Consider the following 17,447-nt stretch of genomic DNA (forward strand, 5'->3'; position numbering starts at 1 on the left):
AGCACAAAAAAAGGAGCCTTCTAGGCCTCCCTGGAATTATATTCTAGCCAGCAGAATTCCACCTAATCATGACTAATGATCACCATAATAGCAACTGAAGAAATGACTTTACTTCCTAAAATGTAATATCCTTTGTAGGTGGGATGGTAGATATTATACGAGTTTAGTTATAGAGGGGAAAATAATGTTGGGAAAAGCAATCAATCAATAGCTTGTAACATCTGCAGGATGTATAAGAGCATATCAAGAGCCACTTACACATTTAGAATTTCACCATTTACAAAGAGCCTGCATACACATCACATGAACTGCATAAGAGCCCCCAGATAGGAGCCAGTAGATATGATGGGTTCAAATTCATAGATGAGGGCCCTCTGAAATTTTATCACTTTCCCAAGGCAGCACAGCTCCAAAGCTGCCCAGTGAGCCTTCACGAGCCAGCTCTTCAATGAATTAAAGTCCTGTAACTACACCACAGGGATGTGGATCAAATCACAAATATCTCATCTGATCCAAATGCAGTTTGGTTTCTGGTTCTTTTTTGTTATTTTTATTTTTTAAAGATTTTATTTATTTATTAGACAGAGAGAGATCACAAGTAGGCAGAGAGGCAGGCAGAGAGAGAGGGGAAGCAGGCTCCCTGCTGAGCAGAGAGCCCTCTGTGGGACTCGATCCCAGGACCCTGGGATCACGACCTGAGCCAAAGGCAAAGGCTTAACCCACTGAGCCACCCACGCGCCCGGTTCCTGGTTCTTTTTAGCCCCCTCCTAAGTGAAGGCACTTTGTAGTCATATGTTCACTATCCATTAAGTGACAATACGGTTCCATGTAGGCCTTGATAGTCAATTCCTGAGCTAAACGATGCTTGCCTTCAAGTTGGAATTATGGAATGTCATAATTCAGAATTAACACCTGGGTAGGTAAGCCAATGGCCTTGTTTGGCCTCAGTGAAAAACTCTTGTTTATGATCTAAGTGGCCAGTTACTAGGAGGAAGGCAGGTATAGATGGGCCTCTCATATTAGTAAGAGGAGCCTCTTCATGATGATGTCTATCTATCTATCTATCTATCTATCTATCTTCAACTCTTTCGGCCACTGGCAGGTGGCTATCAGTTAAGCACCAATACCTGCTAGGCTAAGGACCGTTCCACTCATGTCCTTTTCTCCTAAAACTCAGAACATGGGGAACAACACAAATATGCCCAAAATAAAGATGATGAAACCGAGGCCATGAGAAGTTATATTGTCCGTGGTCATAGAGCAGTAAATGTAAAGAAATTTTTAAAATCCATGCTCAGAATTAGGCTGTGCTCTTTATCGCTGGCTGATTACCCCCCCAAAAGGATCCTAAAAGTTATGTGGGACCAGGTCTGATCTGAAATGCTGTATATCACATGTCACACATATATTTATGTATGCATACGTAAATTTGCCAGTTTGGAACACAAAATGCCAGAGAATGAAGCAGTAGGTCAAGTAGCTCCATTTTGATGTCCTTTCGGTGGTCTGACAGACTGCTTTGGAACCTGGGGAAGAGTCAGGCACTACACAGAAGCTCGGGCTGCAGTTCCAAACCAGAGAAAGGGCAATTGTGTGAGGGCCGGCAGCAAGTAATCATGAGGTTATTGGTCCTCTGAGCTACTGAAGGCTCAGCGGTGCCCAGCACCTATTAGGTTCTGAAAATTGGTGTGTGGAAGATGAAGGTGGCAGAAAAGTCACAGTCGGGCTCAGTCTTCTGATGGAGGCTGTCCCAGCTGAGGAGATGCTGACACGTGTGCTTGAGAGCATGAGTCAGCCAGCATGTGGCCGGGCCCCCTCCCTCTTATCACACAACCCACCTTGGCTAAACATAGGCGCTCTCCGCAAGCTGCTTCCCTGATGCTCCACACCAACAGGAGGGAGGTGACTCCGTAGCCACCAGGGATCCTAGGCAGAGGGCCCGCTGAGGTATTTACAGCCCGTGTGCGCCACTCTTCCTTGAAAGCGGGTGAATTATTTTTCTTCTCTTTTATCCGAACACCCTGACTATAAATATGTGCCAATTACGGATTCATATGGATAAAGGTTGGGAAAAAATACAAACGAAAAACATTTGATTCATCAGGTTGGCACGATTTGAAGTCTTCTTATTTTGATTTTATTTATTTTCAGCCTTGCTCAGAAAGTATCTGAAATGGCTTACAAGAATGCACACATTAAGATTTTTTGAAGATAATACATTTTAGAAGTCAGCAGAAGGGGAAAACTGTCATAGAATATAATAAGAAAACATGTGAGAGGGAGAGAGAGAGAGAGAGACAGAGAGATCTATAAGGACACAGGAGGACAGGAGGGCTTGCCTTGAAATTAGCCACAGTAGCAACCCACTGAAGCCCTTTAATTTTAAGAGTTCTGGGGAATATCTTCCGCACTGCTCTTTACATTTTCCAAAATGCACCGCTATGGAACGATTAACACAGTAACTGGCATAACTAACTGCCTATTGAACACACACTGAGCCAAATAAAGGATGAAAACCTTTTACTAGATTGGCTAGTACGTTCCTTTAAATTCAGGTCCCCTGAGTAAAGATATTAACCAGTACCAGTGAAGTTAATATCTTCTTAAGGATGATTTAACTGATGCACCAGGATGAGGTTGGCCCTGAGAAGGAGAGGAGACAAGCAGGATGTCCAGGACAATTTCACCGGCTCTCTTTTCAAAATCAAACTCCCTTTTCCAAAGCTCCTCTTCCCTCCTTTTCTCCTGAGTCCCAGAGAACCATTTCTAAGCTGTTGAGATGCAGTCATGGCCTCTTCCAAAAGCACAAGGACCCCTGTGGGTCATGAACATTATTCTCGATCTCCTTTTCAGTGTCACCCTAACCTCTGTCCCGCATGATAGCTGGAGCTTTCTGCATATGACCTTCTCTCTACTGTGGGGGTCTCTGCATTAGGAAAGTATCTCATGACATTTTCCTGCAATCATGGTCAGTACCATCCACTGATGTTCCTCTTAACTGGTGCCTTCCTACTGGCCCCACCAGCCTCACCTTGCGGAATCCTTACCCTTTCCTCCCACGCACACTGGTCTGACATTACTCAAAACCCAACTGCAGCTTATCTCCTCTTAGACCATGATTTGACTGTGACCTCTAAATTCCAACAACCTTTAATGTGCTCACAGTCACTGAAATACTCCCTATCATGTGCTCTTCCTTCACGAGAGCCTTAAGAATTTGTTTGCCTCCTCAGTGAAAGTATAAGCTTCTCCAGGAAACTCTGTCTTTTCTTTCATTTTCTGCCCTGTTGGCCCTGAACAATATATTTTTTTTAAGATTTTATTTGTTTATTTGACAGACAGAGATCACAAGTAGACAGAGAGGCAGGCAGAGAGAGAGAAAGGAAAGCAGGCTCCCTGCTGAGCAGAGAGCCGGATGCGGGACTCGATCCCAGGACCCTGAAATCATGACCTGAGCTGAAGGCAGCGGCTTAACCCACTGAGCCACCCAGGTGCCCAACGATATGGTTTTAAAAGATATGTTTCTCAGAAATGCTTTTTGAAAATTGATACTATTTTAAAACAATAAATGAAAGGTAATCATTCAAATACGGCATGCAATAATTCTTTTTATAAACTAATAATGGCTTCCTAATTTTTCATTTTGGATATATAGAGTATGTTATTAGTAAGGTAAATACATCCTGTTCTAACACTATGATCTATTCATTGATTCATACTTGTTCTTCAGTGCATAAGTTCATTATTTGGTTTTTCCTTTTAATGTTTTGACTTTCAGGGGAGGAAAAATCTCCTTATTTTGTTTATAACAATGCTTGGTGTCCGTAAGTAAAATACAGTTTCATTTTTGCCTAGAACTTTTGCCTATAAAATATGCTTCAAATAAAAATTTTTGATATAGTCATTTTAAAGTTCCATATTTATTTATTTATTTTAATAAAGAGCCATCCTTACAGTTCTTGCTCTCAACTACTGAAGTTCGTTTCAGTCAACAATAACCAATACACGCAGATTTTGCTAAAATGCTGTCCTATCTATGAGAAAGGCAGGGCCTTTGTATGGCAAGATGTCTGTCTTCTGGCCTGCCATGATCTAGTTAAGATAACACTCCAAAAGTGAACTTATTTTAAGAGTGCACTTCCGGAATCTGTTTTAGAGAAAAATGACTCAAAAATTTTTTTGCTGCCAGCCTTTAGTTTTTTAAGTACAATAAGAATGATAGCATGCTGTCCTACCACTGCTGCGTCGTCATGAGGTTACTCGGTTGCTTAATTTAATGCTTTGCTTTTCTACAGAACTCCGGCAAGCTCCTTTATAAAGCAATTAAAACTGATGTTTACTCTCTTAGCCCAGAGCCAGGACTGTCCACCAATGACTTGATTCCTTCCCACACAGCTACAGAGACTTTTTCTTTGGGCACATAGGAAAAGGAAAGGATAGCGCCACGCGTTTGCCACAGACCAGTCTAAATTACTGAGGGGAAAGAAAAACCTTTCTAGAACGTTAATTTCCACTCCTTCCTCCCCTCTCAATCCTACTGAGGTCAAAAACCGTAACTAATAAATTACTAGAGAAGGAGGAGCAGTCAGGAGAGAAAACATAAACCGACCACATGTGTTTCTGAAGTTCAGGCTCCTGAAAGTTTATCTGGCTGGGAGAAAACAGAAACTCGAAAGTTAAATGAAGTTCATATTCTTTATTTTTACACAGTGTGGATATTTTAATTGACGAAAGGAGACTGCTTTTGTGACTAACAGTGAAAAGGGAATATTATCTAAAACTGATTGCAGGAGCTCCCTGGGAAACTAAGCAGGAGCAGGAAAGAAACATCTGACAAGATGATTTAAAAGGGTTATTTCGGGTGCTTCTGAATTGTTTGTGTGTGTGTATACATGTACATTGGTGCACATCTGTGTGTTTGTGTGTTAGAGCACAGTGTGCTATTTCACTGAAAAGTCATGTCGGAGAGCAGGAAATAAACAGCAAAATTTGTTTAAACGGTACAGGCTACACCACAGCATAACAAAGGTTAAACGTAGCTGAAAAGTGACACAGGGCCTTTCAATACGTTCATTTATCACACTCTCCCCATCACTTGAGAGCGGTAAGGAGAAAGATGATCAGAGGACACAAAACACATTTCTGCTACTAACTCAGAAGAAAACAATGAAATAGTGCCTGATTATGTAAAACTGAGAAATGTTAGAGCAGATCAGTGACTTTTTCCCCTAAATACTGCCAAAGACCCAGAAATGTCTCTGAAAGAAAGGAGGGGAAAAATGTAGGAATTCGAACCTTTTACACTTCTCTTTTACTCATCTAATCCATGTGCCTAATTTAACCACCAGCCTAATTTTATCAGACTCTGGCTGCAGTATTGCCCTGGGTACACTTTGTCTCAGAAAATAACTACCTGTTGGGCTGTTCTGGGTGACCCATTCCCCACAGAGCCTCTCAAGAATGAAACACTGTTTGCTCACGGGTCAGAAAATTGGGGAAAAATAACAGTGTTTAGAAGCTCTCTTTTGTTGTTTGCTTTCAAAATGAAAGGAGCTTTTTAGAGTCCCTTCTATGTTTAAAAAAAGTCTACATTATTCCAAACTAAATTATCTACAAAATTGGCTCCGCTTCTAAAATGTTGTTATATGGACATGTGTGAGAAGGAGTTGTACGGAGAAACAGTATTTACAAGGGCCTTCCGACTTGCCTCCTGTCATCTGATCCTTCAAACCGTTCCTCGAGGCAGGGACAGTCACCATCCCAGGGCTGCCTATGGAGAAATTGGACCTTGAAGAGGCAGCTGAGCTTTTAGACAGCGGCCGATAATTCACTGGTGGCAGTCGCCTTCCTTCCATGTGCTGTCTGCCCACCGCCTATGAGGAGTGGGGCTCCCTGTACCGGGGAGCTGGGACCGTTCATCCTTCTCGCACACCTTCCCACTTGAGCCTTACAACAGTCGTGCCAGACTGGTAAGCGTTACATCCCCTGAAGAGATGAGGGGGTAGAAAAAAAAAAAAACTCAAGGAAAGGTATTCTGGCCCAGGGTCCAACCGCTCACAGGCGACACCACTGGAACCCAAACTTTTCTGATTCTTCCTCACTCCATAAAGATTCCACCACCCGGGGTTGGCTCTCTCCCCGAACCAGCTCCTCCTGCCTCAGAGTGACCATCACCCTCACCTCTCCTGTGTTGGCCGAGGCTGTCTGAATAAGGGGATTCTCGCTTGCAGGGCCTCACCGAAAAAGGGCTTATTTATGTTCTAGGCAATGCTGTGTTTGTGTGTGCACGCGCATGTGTAGATTTTATAAGTGTATGTGTATGCACACTTTTGTTCCAACCAACCCTCACAGCAACGCTATGAAAGACCTATTATCTCTCAGATGTTTTACAGGTAAGAAAATGAGGCCGAAGCTTGAAAAGAACGGACGATGTATCTGCTGTCCCTGCGAGCCAATAGCCAAATTGCTAAAACTTCCTAACATCTAATCCCAGTCCTCTTTCCATAAGGATACATCTCCTCCTTCCTTTTCCTTTGCTTCCTTAGAATCATACAACTTTGACAGAAATTAAAACATCTCCCTTCCTCTTCCTTACACATGAGTCAGAGTTGTGTGAAAGGAATTAGTGTTGTATATCAGCTACCTCCTCAGAGAGAAAATTGGTAGGAAAGTATTTTCTGTACAGCACTAAGCAAATGTCGACCACAGCAAATGGCTCTGAGCTCCCACTAGGTGATCTACCATCTGAGCAAGCTCCCTACCTCCAAGGCAAGGACTGCAGAACGTTTTGCGGAAGCACAGGGTATTCCCAGAGTAAGGAAGGGAGACCCTGTACCTGGCCTGAGAGAGGACAGAGACCAGAAGGGTAGGGAGTCAGAGAAGTGGGGGAAAAGCAGAAAAAAAAAAAAAAATCCATTAAGAAACTGAAGGAAATCCAACATGAGGTTGGGGAGTGTTGTGGAAATGAGACCATGGAAAGTAAGCAGAACACAGATCCCTTAAGAACCTTGTTAAGGTTCTTCTAAGGACCAGTGAGAAAATGTGGAAAATAAAACCACTCGATGTACCTTTTCTCAAGGGTCTTGTGACACAGAGGGAAGCACTTACAGGTGAACAAGGCTCAAGTTGCATAGACAATCTCAGAATGTTACTACTGGATGAAGCATCAAAGTTGATCTAATCCAGTCCCTTAGGTTAAAGAGAAGTCTGAGAAGGGAAGTGACTTGCTCAAGGTCATAGCTATCCCCAAGGTGCCCTGACCGTCACCCAGAACTATTTCTGCCACATGACATCACCGCTGTTCTTTTCCCTTTCATGCTGATTTCACTCCAACAGCTGCCTGCTCAAAATAGCCGATTGTTAAACTGAGAAATGTTGAGCCAGAGTCCAGTAGCTTTGATGGATATAAGGCGACCTCAGAAACCACAGCCTCAGCTGGCTGAGGCTTTTGGGGTAGAGGTGGTGAGTGTGCCTGAAATCTTCTAAATTAGCAGTCAGGCAATTTTGACTGAATGTCAGGGTTGTCTACTCTAGAAAGAACAAAACACAGAAGTAAACTTTTTATATAACTATACCCTATTATCAAGGAGAAGTCAAGAAGCCCCAATATATCAAACATCTCCTAGAAAAGAATATAATTCTGGAGGAAGCTCCTCAGTGGGATGCCCTATTCCCCATTCTGATCCTCCCAAAGATAGCAAAGCTTAGAGAGTGAAGGCCCCTGAAGGCTTACCTCCAGGCACTAGTTGAATTGCAAATCGGACTTGAGAAATATTCTCCACGACCTTCTGTTCAAACCTGAGAAGACTGAGACTTGACCCACATAGTACATTTTGACGGTTTCGGAATAAAATGAAAAATTCATAAAAATGAGAGAATGTTATCATTTCCCCAATCTTATGATTTGAAACCTTCTTTATGGGACAGACTACATTCAAATCGGGTTAGTGGCTGAGCATTCAGCACTCACAAGCCAAAAAGGCAAAACACATCACTCCCTGAGTCTCTTGATAACTGACGAGCACTTGACAGATCTGAACTAAAGGTTTGCCTGAGAAAAGGTCATTGTACCCAGTCAAAATGTGTGTGTTTGCATTGTGGATACTCTCAAGTCCTCACATGGGTTTTTGCTATGGACCCTACACAGTATTTTTATATCCATTATTGCATCAAATCTTCACAGACACTCTGTGAGGAAAGCATTGTAATCTTCACCCTAAAAGTAAAGAAACTGAGGGTGTGCACAGTTACACGGCTTACTTGTGGTCACGCAGCCAGTAAGTGTCAGAAAGGAATCAAAACTCGGTCCCTTCTCATCTTTCTCAAGTCTAGAGAAAGTCCAGAAAGCTGTTCCACCAAAGTAGTATCAGCCATGTGCTGGTCAGCTGACCTCACGTCAGAGCCTCCATTAGGTCAGTACCTGGATTGGCCGCCATGATGTAAGTCCTAGTTTCTCCCAAACCGAACAGATTGGCTTAGTTTTTAGAATAGTACGGAGTCTGTGGGCTCTAAACACCTGACTTGTGAAATGGATGAACATCTAGAACAAAAATATGACTTCTTAACCTCAAAAAAGATTACAAACCCAGGAATAGCTTGCATTTAAATGAGACTTCACCTGAGCTGCAACTCCTCCCCTCACTACAGCAGAAAGCAGGGCTTCCAGTAGGCAAATCGTAAGAAAGGAAATTTGCTTTTAGTTGGTCAGTGGAGGATCATTTGAAATTCTTTTCACAACCTGTAGTAACCTAGATGACTATCAGTACATAAAAAGGGTGCAGGCGTTAATGTGGAAAGCCCTTCTAGTCTGATGTACTGCACCTTTAAACAAAGCTAGCTTGCTAGTTTTTCTAGACACCTGGAAACTTGTTTGCCCTGCTGAGTTGTGCAGGCAAACAGGTACATACAATTGTTAGCGTGGCCCGACTTCTCAGCCACCCAAAGCAAGGCACACTCTGTAACTTTGTATTTCCAGTCTCTCTCAGCTCCTTCTGTGCCCCTTTTCCCCATCCTTTGATGCTGCCTCTTTTTCCAGGCACCAGTGTGACATGTACAATATAATCTCCCACAGAGTCATCTTCAGTGGGTTCTTTAAATGCATCTGAAATATGTGTCTGCCAATAATTGGCAGATTTCCGGCTTATTTCCTGGGATTCTGGCATCTAGTGGAATCCTTCATGACCCCACCCATTTGGATTTCTAATTTTAAAACTAAGGCACCATGATGGGCTGAGGAGAATGGAAGCTCAGATATTTGGTTATGGAGGTGCCTCTCCCCAAATCTCAAATCTCTGAGAGCTCTTCCAATCTCTAATTTCAAACTGGCTTACGTGACAACACTTCTTGGAACTTCCTTCTAAAAGAGACCAAAAATCTACTGTTTTATTATTATATGAGAAGATTCATCAGCATTAGACTACAAGGTTAACTCCCCGATGTATTCTCGTTTATAACTAGATTTTCTAATATCAACCAAATTTTAACAGTAAAGCAATTCTCAGGACTTCACAGAGAGGCATGTTGGTTCAGACGGCTCAGGCAGAATTTGTGCAGCTGACCCTTTCTTTTTAGAACTGGTTTATTTTTCTTAGCACCGAATGATGTAAGGAGTATTTAAGTGTAAAATGTGCATTTTCCATCCATTTGCATTATAAAATTAGAGATGAGGAAGTCATAGGAAGTCACTGATGTCTTCCTCAGGCTATTAAACTCCTCTTAGCTTACTTCTTCTCTCCCAACATATAGCTCACAATGGAACTTTTACCCATTTTATACCAGTATCCTCAAAATCCTCTACCATTTTTCTTTCTATTTCATTTGCTCTGATGACCCCTAGACTTGGATTAATTTACCAATCTTCTTTTATCTCCTCCTAAACTTGGGCTGACAGACCCTGGTGGAGTAAATCACACCAGCATTTTGACTAAAATTTTCAGATCTCCTAATTCAGGAAAGCACTTAGTGCCCCTCAGAAATCCTTTCATAAGTAGTTGGCCAGTACTCCCTCCCATTATTCATAGTGTCAGTTCGAAATACTCTCTACTCTTCTCAAAGCCCTACCCTATCACATTAACAAACAACCTTTCCTCCAACATGAGCTACAAATTCTTTCAACTTCTCTGTGCATAAATTCATCTGTATACATTACCACCTTTTTTCTTCCTATCTCAAAGAAAAATGTCTCTTCTTCCACCATTAATCTTTTGATTTAAGCTCCATTCCACTTCCATTTTTTTATCCACCCATTTAATACACATTTGTCAAATATTAATTATGTGTAACTATGCTAGAAGCATTGTAGTAAGCAGGAAATTCTGGATGCAGAAAATAAAAAATAAAATCAATAAATTAATGCTATGGCCTCCAGAACCATGAAAGAATATGTTTCTGTTTTTTAAGCTATGAACTTGTTTATAGCAGCCAGAGGAAACTAATATAATTTGGTTTCAAAGAGTGGGTTGCTGATGTCACAAACACCTAAAAATGTGGAAGGATTATTCAAGTAATATCGAAAGAATCGAATAATAGATAAAAGCAGGGAAAATTTTGAAAAACACAACAGGCCAAGTATGGATTGCCTTGAAGAAATTGTTAGTAGAAACATACATGTTAAAGATGCTACAGGTGAGGGCTTGGAAGGAAGTGAGAAGTACAGAAAAGAAAGCTTCTGTCCTCTTTAAGAATACACATACCGACTTGAATAGAATGTTGGTAAAAAATATAACCGTTCTAAGTGCATCTTGTGAGGGTTCAGAAGTAAATGTAGAATACAATACTGGGAACAGGAGTTACAATGACCCTTGCAAGATAGTGGCAGAAACTTTGTCTAAAATGTGTCCAATAGCTGTGTGGAAGCAGAAATTGTAAGCCATGAACTTGGATAATTAACTGAAGAGAATTCCAAGTCAGATGTTGAAGGTGTATACTGGTATTTCTTTTCTTTCATAGTAAAATGTGAGAAGAAAGAGATAAATTGAGAAAGAAACTGATAAGCAGTAGTTTTTTTTTTTTAATTTGTTACAGCAGCCACAGGAAACTAATACAGCCCTTAGAGATATCTCAAATTATTTAGAAATGCCAATTCGTTGATCTCTAATGTAGAATCAGATCAGTTTGAGTTGCCTTCTAGTTGATGTTAACACTGGGTACCTGATTACTAGATCATGGTATCTAGTAAAAATGTATCATTTTGATTTTACATCGCTTGAAGATTTGGGACATGCTCCCATCAGCGCGCTCTCTCTCTCTCTCTCTCTCTCTATATATATATATATATATTTTTTTTTTTTCTTAAGATTATCTACCAATGCTAAGTAAAATTAAGTCCACTTTGTCTTAGAGCTCAGATTCCTAAACTGGACTATCACAACTTGTGGGTTGTCTAATTGTTTGTAGAATTTTACTTACATTGTTTGTTTGTTCTTTAAGACACAGATTCTCAGGGACTATTCAGAATTGCTGGATAGAATTTCTGGGGCTAGTGATTGGCTATGTATGTTTTCATAAGGCTTTGTAGTTTAGTATCATAACTATCCACTTTAAGGAACCATTGAAAGTACAGACCAAAGCTGGATTTGCCTATCTTTTCTTAAGTATCTGCTGTGTGTCAGATAAATAGTAGGTAAGTTTTATAAAATACTTGCACTTAATCTCACAATAAATCCATTCTTCATCTCTGCTTGGATGTTCTTAATCTTGGGCAAATTCAGGTTCAAAGGAGTTACACAATTTATCTAAGCCAGTAATTAGGGGATCTGGTATTTGACCACATACTTACCTGATTCCAAAACCCATGCTCTTAGTACAGAAAAATCAGGATAGTGCAGTGGAATGACAACAATTTGTTCACATTTCCGTATATATCCTTTTTAGGTGAATCATATTGGATAAGCCATCTAACTTCTCCAGCTTCAGTTTGCTCTATTTAGAGAAGAGGGTAAAAATATGGATCTCAGACCGTTGTTATAGTTATCTACATGATAATACTTTATTAAGTACTATTGATAAATGGTGAGTGCATGGAAATATGGTTTTACTATGGTTTTTGCTCTTATCTATTTCTTTTTTAGGGACTAAGCAAAGTGTAGCTATGTCGTCTGGCAGAAGTGCCTGCTCCCACAAAATGCTACATCTGCTGCCAGCTTCTTTTATTCTTGAGAACTTAAGGCTTCCTGAATGGCTATTTCTGGAGCCAGACTGGACAGAGTTTGAGTCCCAACTCTGCCATTTACTAACAGTATAATCATGAATTGCCTTGCCATGATTTTAATTATTCATCCATAAAAAGGGGAAGAGATGTTGTTGGTTTAAATTGAAATAATAAGCATGCCTATAATATTTATTTATGGTCATTATAATTTAATTATGACATTATAACAGTAGTTGTGTTAGAGGATGGCAAATACTCTTTGTGAGGTTCCACTCGGCACCCTCCTATGAAGAGTAACAGGCAGGGGATGGAAGAATGCCAGCAGTGAGGCAGTACACATTGCAGGGTGTGGGGAAAAAAAAAAAACAAAAAAAAAAAAACAAAAAAAAACAAGACCAATTACAACCCACCTGAATACCAACTCCCACTGTAGCCTTATCCTCCTCTCTATCCCAGGACTTATTTCAACTGTGGTTACTCTGTAGCACAGAGAGTCTCAGCAAGTAACCCCTAAATAGATAGAGAAGATGAAGAGTTTAATTATATATCTCCATATACATCCATAAATACACTCACATGCAAGGTGGGAGAAAAAATATTTCCTTTGGCACTTGGCAGGAGGCCCTTTGGAAGGGCAATCAGAAACTACTTGGTAACATTAAATAAGTCAGAGTGTTCTCTTGTGGTATATGGTCTAAGTAAGATAGCACTAGCTACCATTTGGTGAATTCCTATGCCAGGAACTGTGCTAGACATTTCATGTGTGTTCTCACTAGACTGTAAAGCTCTGTTGAATAAGAAACTTTACCTAATTTTAAAGATGTAGAAGCAGAGATACAGAGTGATTAAGCATGGTATCAATGGATAAAGACCTGGGAAATATTGGGGGTGAGATTCAAAATAGTGTCTAACCACCTGCAAAGCCTATGTCCTTCCTGTCCACTACAGCGAGTTGCCGCTACAGGGACTTCTCACATCTTGTCTTGCATTGCTAGTCCTTTCACAGCAACTGCTGTTACTGGCTATTCTTACTCTGCTGCCTATTTTGCTTATAACCCTCCCCAAGAAAAACACATGATAAAATCATCACTGATATATATAGTAGATGTTGGATGGATGAATGTATAAACAGATATACAGACAAACAGATAGATATACAAACAGATAAACAGAGCGTGTGAGTGTATGTATACCTATATACAATTGCCCTCTGTGACTTGTAAAACCATCTCATTAGTTTTAAAATGAGTCCTGCTTGTGTCCTGGCCCAGGTGTGCAGAGCAGCTCGTTCATGATAACCTCCCAACCACCAGTGTCATCATGTGCTTTGTGGATGAAGTGTGGTCCACTCTCCTGAGGTCTGTTCACAGTGTCCTTAATCGCTCTCCTCCACACCTCATCAAGGAGATTCTACTGGTGGATGACTTCAGCACCAAAGGTAGGAAAACCACTCCTGAAAAATTGAAGTTTGATATGAGGCAATAGCAGTTTGGGTGGATGGCAAAAATATCAAATCATTGTTTCATGTGGTGCTTTGGAGGCATAAAGCCAAGCATCTATGGGATATAGAAAGTGAATTCTATCTTCAGTTAGCTGTCTCAGACTTCCCTTCCGCAGTGCCTTCTCTGCCATGTAGAAATGATTTTCTAACTATAGCTCCTTGGAGCACTTTGAAATCCCAGAGACCAGAGAAGATACTCAACAGTTTTATGAAATCTAATAAGCTAGTATCCTCACAATTAATAGGATGCCTTTCCCAGTGATAATAACAAGTCAGAGTTAGACTCTACGGAAAACAAAGAAATGGAAGGCCGATGGTTTCTTCTTCAATAGCAAAGCAAGTTATGTGTTAAGTGTTGAGAAGACAAATTGCCAAAAGAACCAAAGAGATGAGGCTTCAATAGAGTGCAAAGGCAGAAACGGTCTGGAAGAAGTGAAGAATCTCCTTTTGGGGTCCTCACATAACTTGTGTATATAAATTGTCCATTTCCACCTGAGGTCCCATAGCTACCACATTACCAATTCCCAAAATGCAATGCACTTTAGAAAATTTAGAAAATAGCAAAGAGAGGACAGCCCCAATAGAACAACTCAGTTCTGTTCATGACCAAAATGGCATGAGCCAGTTTCATCGGCCTCAGAATTCCTACCATAATCACCCTGAGGTCCATTAGCACTAAAATGCCTTAAAACAAACAAACAAACAAAAAACTGGTTGAAAATCTTGAGAAGGGGCCTTGAAAACATAAACAGAAATAGTATCCATTCACCAAGCAAATAATAGTCTTTTTATGAATGACAAATCCAGGGACCTGAAGAACCATTTGGAGAGATCTAGCTTACATGGTTTTGAGGGTCCTCTTTAAGGAAAAAAAAAAAAAAAAATCCCACAAAGTCAGTAAGAAAGTGAGCAGCAGAAGTACTTCTGGAAACCTTTCCTACCTGGGGTATCTGTCAATAGCTTAATTACACATAGAAGTGACTGCAAGTCATGTAAATATATCCCATAAAACCCCAACAACATTCCTTTAGATGCATTCCTCCTTGGCCACCCAAAAGACAAAAGATGTATGGCTCTGATGGTGTCATAGTAGGGAAGTGACAGTGCCCTTAACCAATTGCAGTTATAATAACTTTCTTTCACAAATTTTCCAATTTGCATACAATGCTTAGCCTCTGGTCTGGGTCTTGGAAGGGGCCTTTGTAAGCCATGAATTTTGTACAGAAACCTGAGTTTTCATTTATCTCAGGGCAAATTTGCCCCTGTCCTGACAAATATTTAGAAAAGGTGAGCCCTCCTATGGGTCACTTGGCAACACTAAAAAAAAGGATTTGGAATTTGAGAAACAGATAGCTTGGTGTATTGAATACAGAAAAAAATTCACACAAGAAAATGACATCAGAAAATAAAATCATGTCCCAAGGAGTAAAATTTACTGACTACAGTAAACATGGTTTCTGGAATTTGATGTTGAGAAGCCACTGCTGGTATTATCCCGATCTTGTTACTTAACATGTATCCTTGTCTGTTCTTACTGTGATATAGACTACCTAAAAGGTAATTTGGATAAATACATGTCTCAGTTTCCAAAAGTTCGGATTCTTCGTCTCAAAGAGAGACATGGCTTGATAAGAGCCAGGCTGGCAGGAGCACAGAATGCAACAGGTAAGAAGCTGCCAATTCTTTTTTGTTTTACCTATATTTTCGTTTTAGTTTATTTGCTTTCAAATATATAGCAAATTTGAAATAATACTTCAGTGAACACCCACATGGCCATCATCATGCCACCAATTTGAACTTTCTGCACCATGTGCTTCATCACACATATACACAAGCACGTGTCTATACATACACAGTTTTGTCTTCAACTTTTGAATTCACAGACATCATGACACTACAGCGCTGTGTACCTTAGTAGGCATCTCTGCAAAATACAGACATTCTCTTAGATAAGCACACTTTCCTATCTAAATATCCTCTGGTTTATACTCTTTCAGACCTCCTCATTGCTCCTAAAATGTTTTTGTATAACTACTTCTCTCTTTTGAAATTTGAGATCTTATTACGTCTCATGCACCACACTTAGTTGTTTAGTTTCCCCCAGCTCCTCAGTCTAGCGTAGACAACACACTACTTCCAGTTGACGTGTTTTCAGAGTCCAGGCCATTTGTTTTGTACATGGGACCACATTCTGATATTTTCTCATTGTTTCCTGATGTTACACTCAGGATAAATGTTTTTGGCATGAATAGTTTGTAATATTCTACTATGTAGGTGGTAGGAATTACGTATTGCTTAATGGCTTCAAATCGTTGACACATGATGTCAGGTCGTCCCACTGTGGATGATAGTAATTTTGAACATTTGGTTAAAATATTGACAGCCAGATTTTTCTTTTGGGGGTAGGAAGTATTTGTAATGTGATACTTTTGATCCATATGAATACTTTTTTCCTTACATTTTACTCAGTGCTTTTGCACCCATTGATGATAATTACTTGAATCAATTATTACACCGAGGGCTGTCCATTTCTCTGTCCTTCTCTCCCTCTTTTTATTCCCCCCTTCCTCTCTCTCTCTCTCCTTCCTCTTCCCCTCTTATGCTCCCATCAACAGGAATTTATGCTTTAAAAAATTCTATGTGTATATTATTAACTTCCTTTCTTCTGTCTATTCTTCCCTCCTTCCTTCCTTCATTTATCTATTTCTTTATTTATTGTACTCAGATTGTCCCAAATTGGACCACTTGGAGCCCCTTTAAGCCTATGCTTTTTTGACCTCATCTCATTGGTATTTGTGGACTTAGAATTGTTTACTTTTCTCTTCCTTGACCTATGTGTATGTCTGCTCTTCTAATAGTGCTGTGTTCCCAAAGAGCAATATAATCTTCTTCTCTTCATTTCTTTTTAGGGTGTGGGTGTTGGTGAGTGAATGGGGGGAGCCAAATCTCTTCTGCCCATGAGTACTCTAAAAAAAAAAATCAAACATATTGATTTATTTTCACAGCCTTCTGTGGAAAGACCCATTCCCTGTAATAATAGCTGAACTTACGTACCAGGTTCCATTCTAAATACTTTCTACAGTAATTGATTTCATCCTCACAATAACCCTAGGAGCTAGGTACAATAATTTTCCTCATTTTACAGATGAAGATATGGAAGCACAGAGAGGTTATGACTTGCCCAAGTTCTCCCAGCTAGTAAGTGCTACAGCAGGATTGGAACCCAGAAAACTTAGCTCCAAATTTGCACTCTTATCTGCTACATTTTCCTACCTCTAGACATCTAGCTACTCTTGCCCTAAGCTATGGCATTACTGATCTCCACCAGCTTGAATTTAAGCATGTTCTTTTTTTTTTTTTTTTAAGATTTTATTTACTTATTTGAGAGAGGGAAAGAGCATGAACTGGGAGAGAGGCAAATGGAGAAGGAGCTCCTCACTGAACAGGGCGCCTGACGTGGGTCTCCATCCCAGGACCGTGGGATCACGACCTGAGCCAAAAGGCAGATGCTACTGACTGAACTACCCAGGTGCCCTGCATTTAAAAGCATGTTCTAATGATAAATTATCTGCTCATCTAGTTATACTTCCTTGTAACTAGGCCCCAAATTTTGAACTTTTCTTACCCCATTGGTTTGCTAACATATTTCTTTGGCCTGTAATGGAAATCTAAAATGAACTACAAATACATCATACCAAAATTGACATTGTGGTGATAACTAAGATTATTAATGACAGACCGCATTTGGAACATTAAGTAAAAATCCATGTTTGATTTCTTTTGGGAATAATTACATGC

General features: G+C 40.3%; 1 protein-coding gene across 1 annotated transcript in view; it reads left to right on the forward strand.

Annotated features, from left to right (window-relative positions):
* GALNT5 (polypeptide N-acetylgalactosaminyltransferase 5) overlaps positions 1–17,447 on the forward strand; it is a 44,239-nt gene that overhangs the window by 2,360 nt on the left and 24,432 nt on the right. Inside the window, exons 2-3 of the mRNA XM_032355630.1 lie at positions 13,420–13,586; positions 15,195–15,314. Of these exons, the coding sequence (XP_032211521.1) occupies positions 13,420–13,586; positions 15,195–15,314 (287 nt within the window). The remainder of the gene's footprint in view (positions 1–13,419; positions 13,587–15,194; positions 15,315–17,447) is intronic.

Source organism: Mustela erminea, chromosome 8 (assembly GCF_009829155.1).
Source record: "Mustela erminea isolate mMusErm1 chromosome 8, mMusErm1.Pri, whole genome shotgun sequence".
Classification (NCBI taxonomy): domain Eukaryota; kingdom Metazoa; phylum Chordata; class Mammalia; order Carnivora; family Mustelidae; genus Mustela; species Mustela erminea.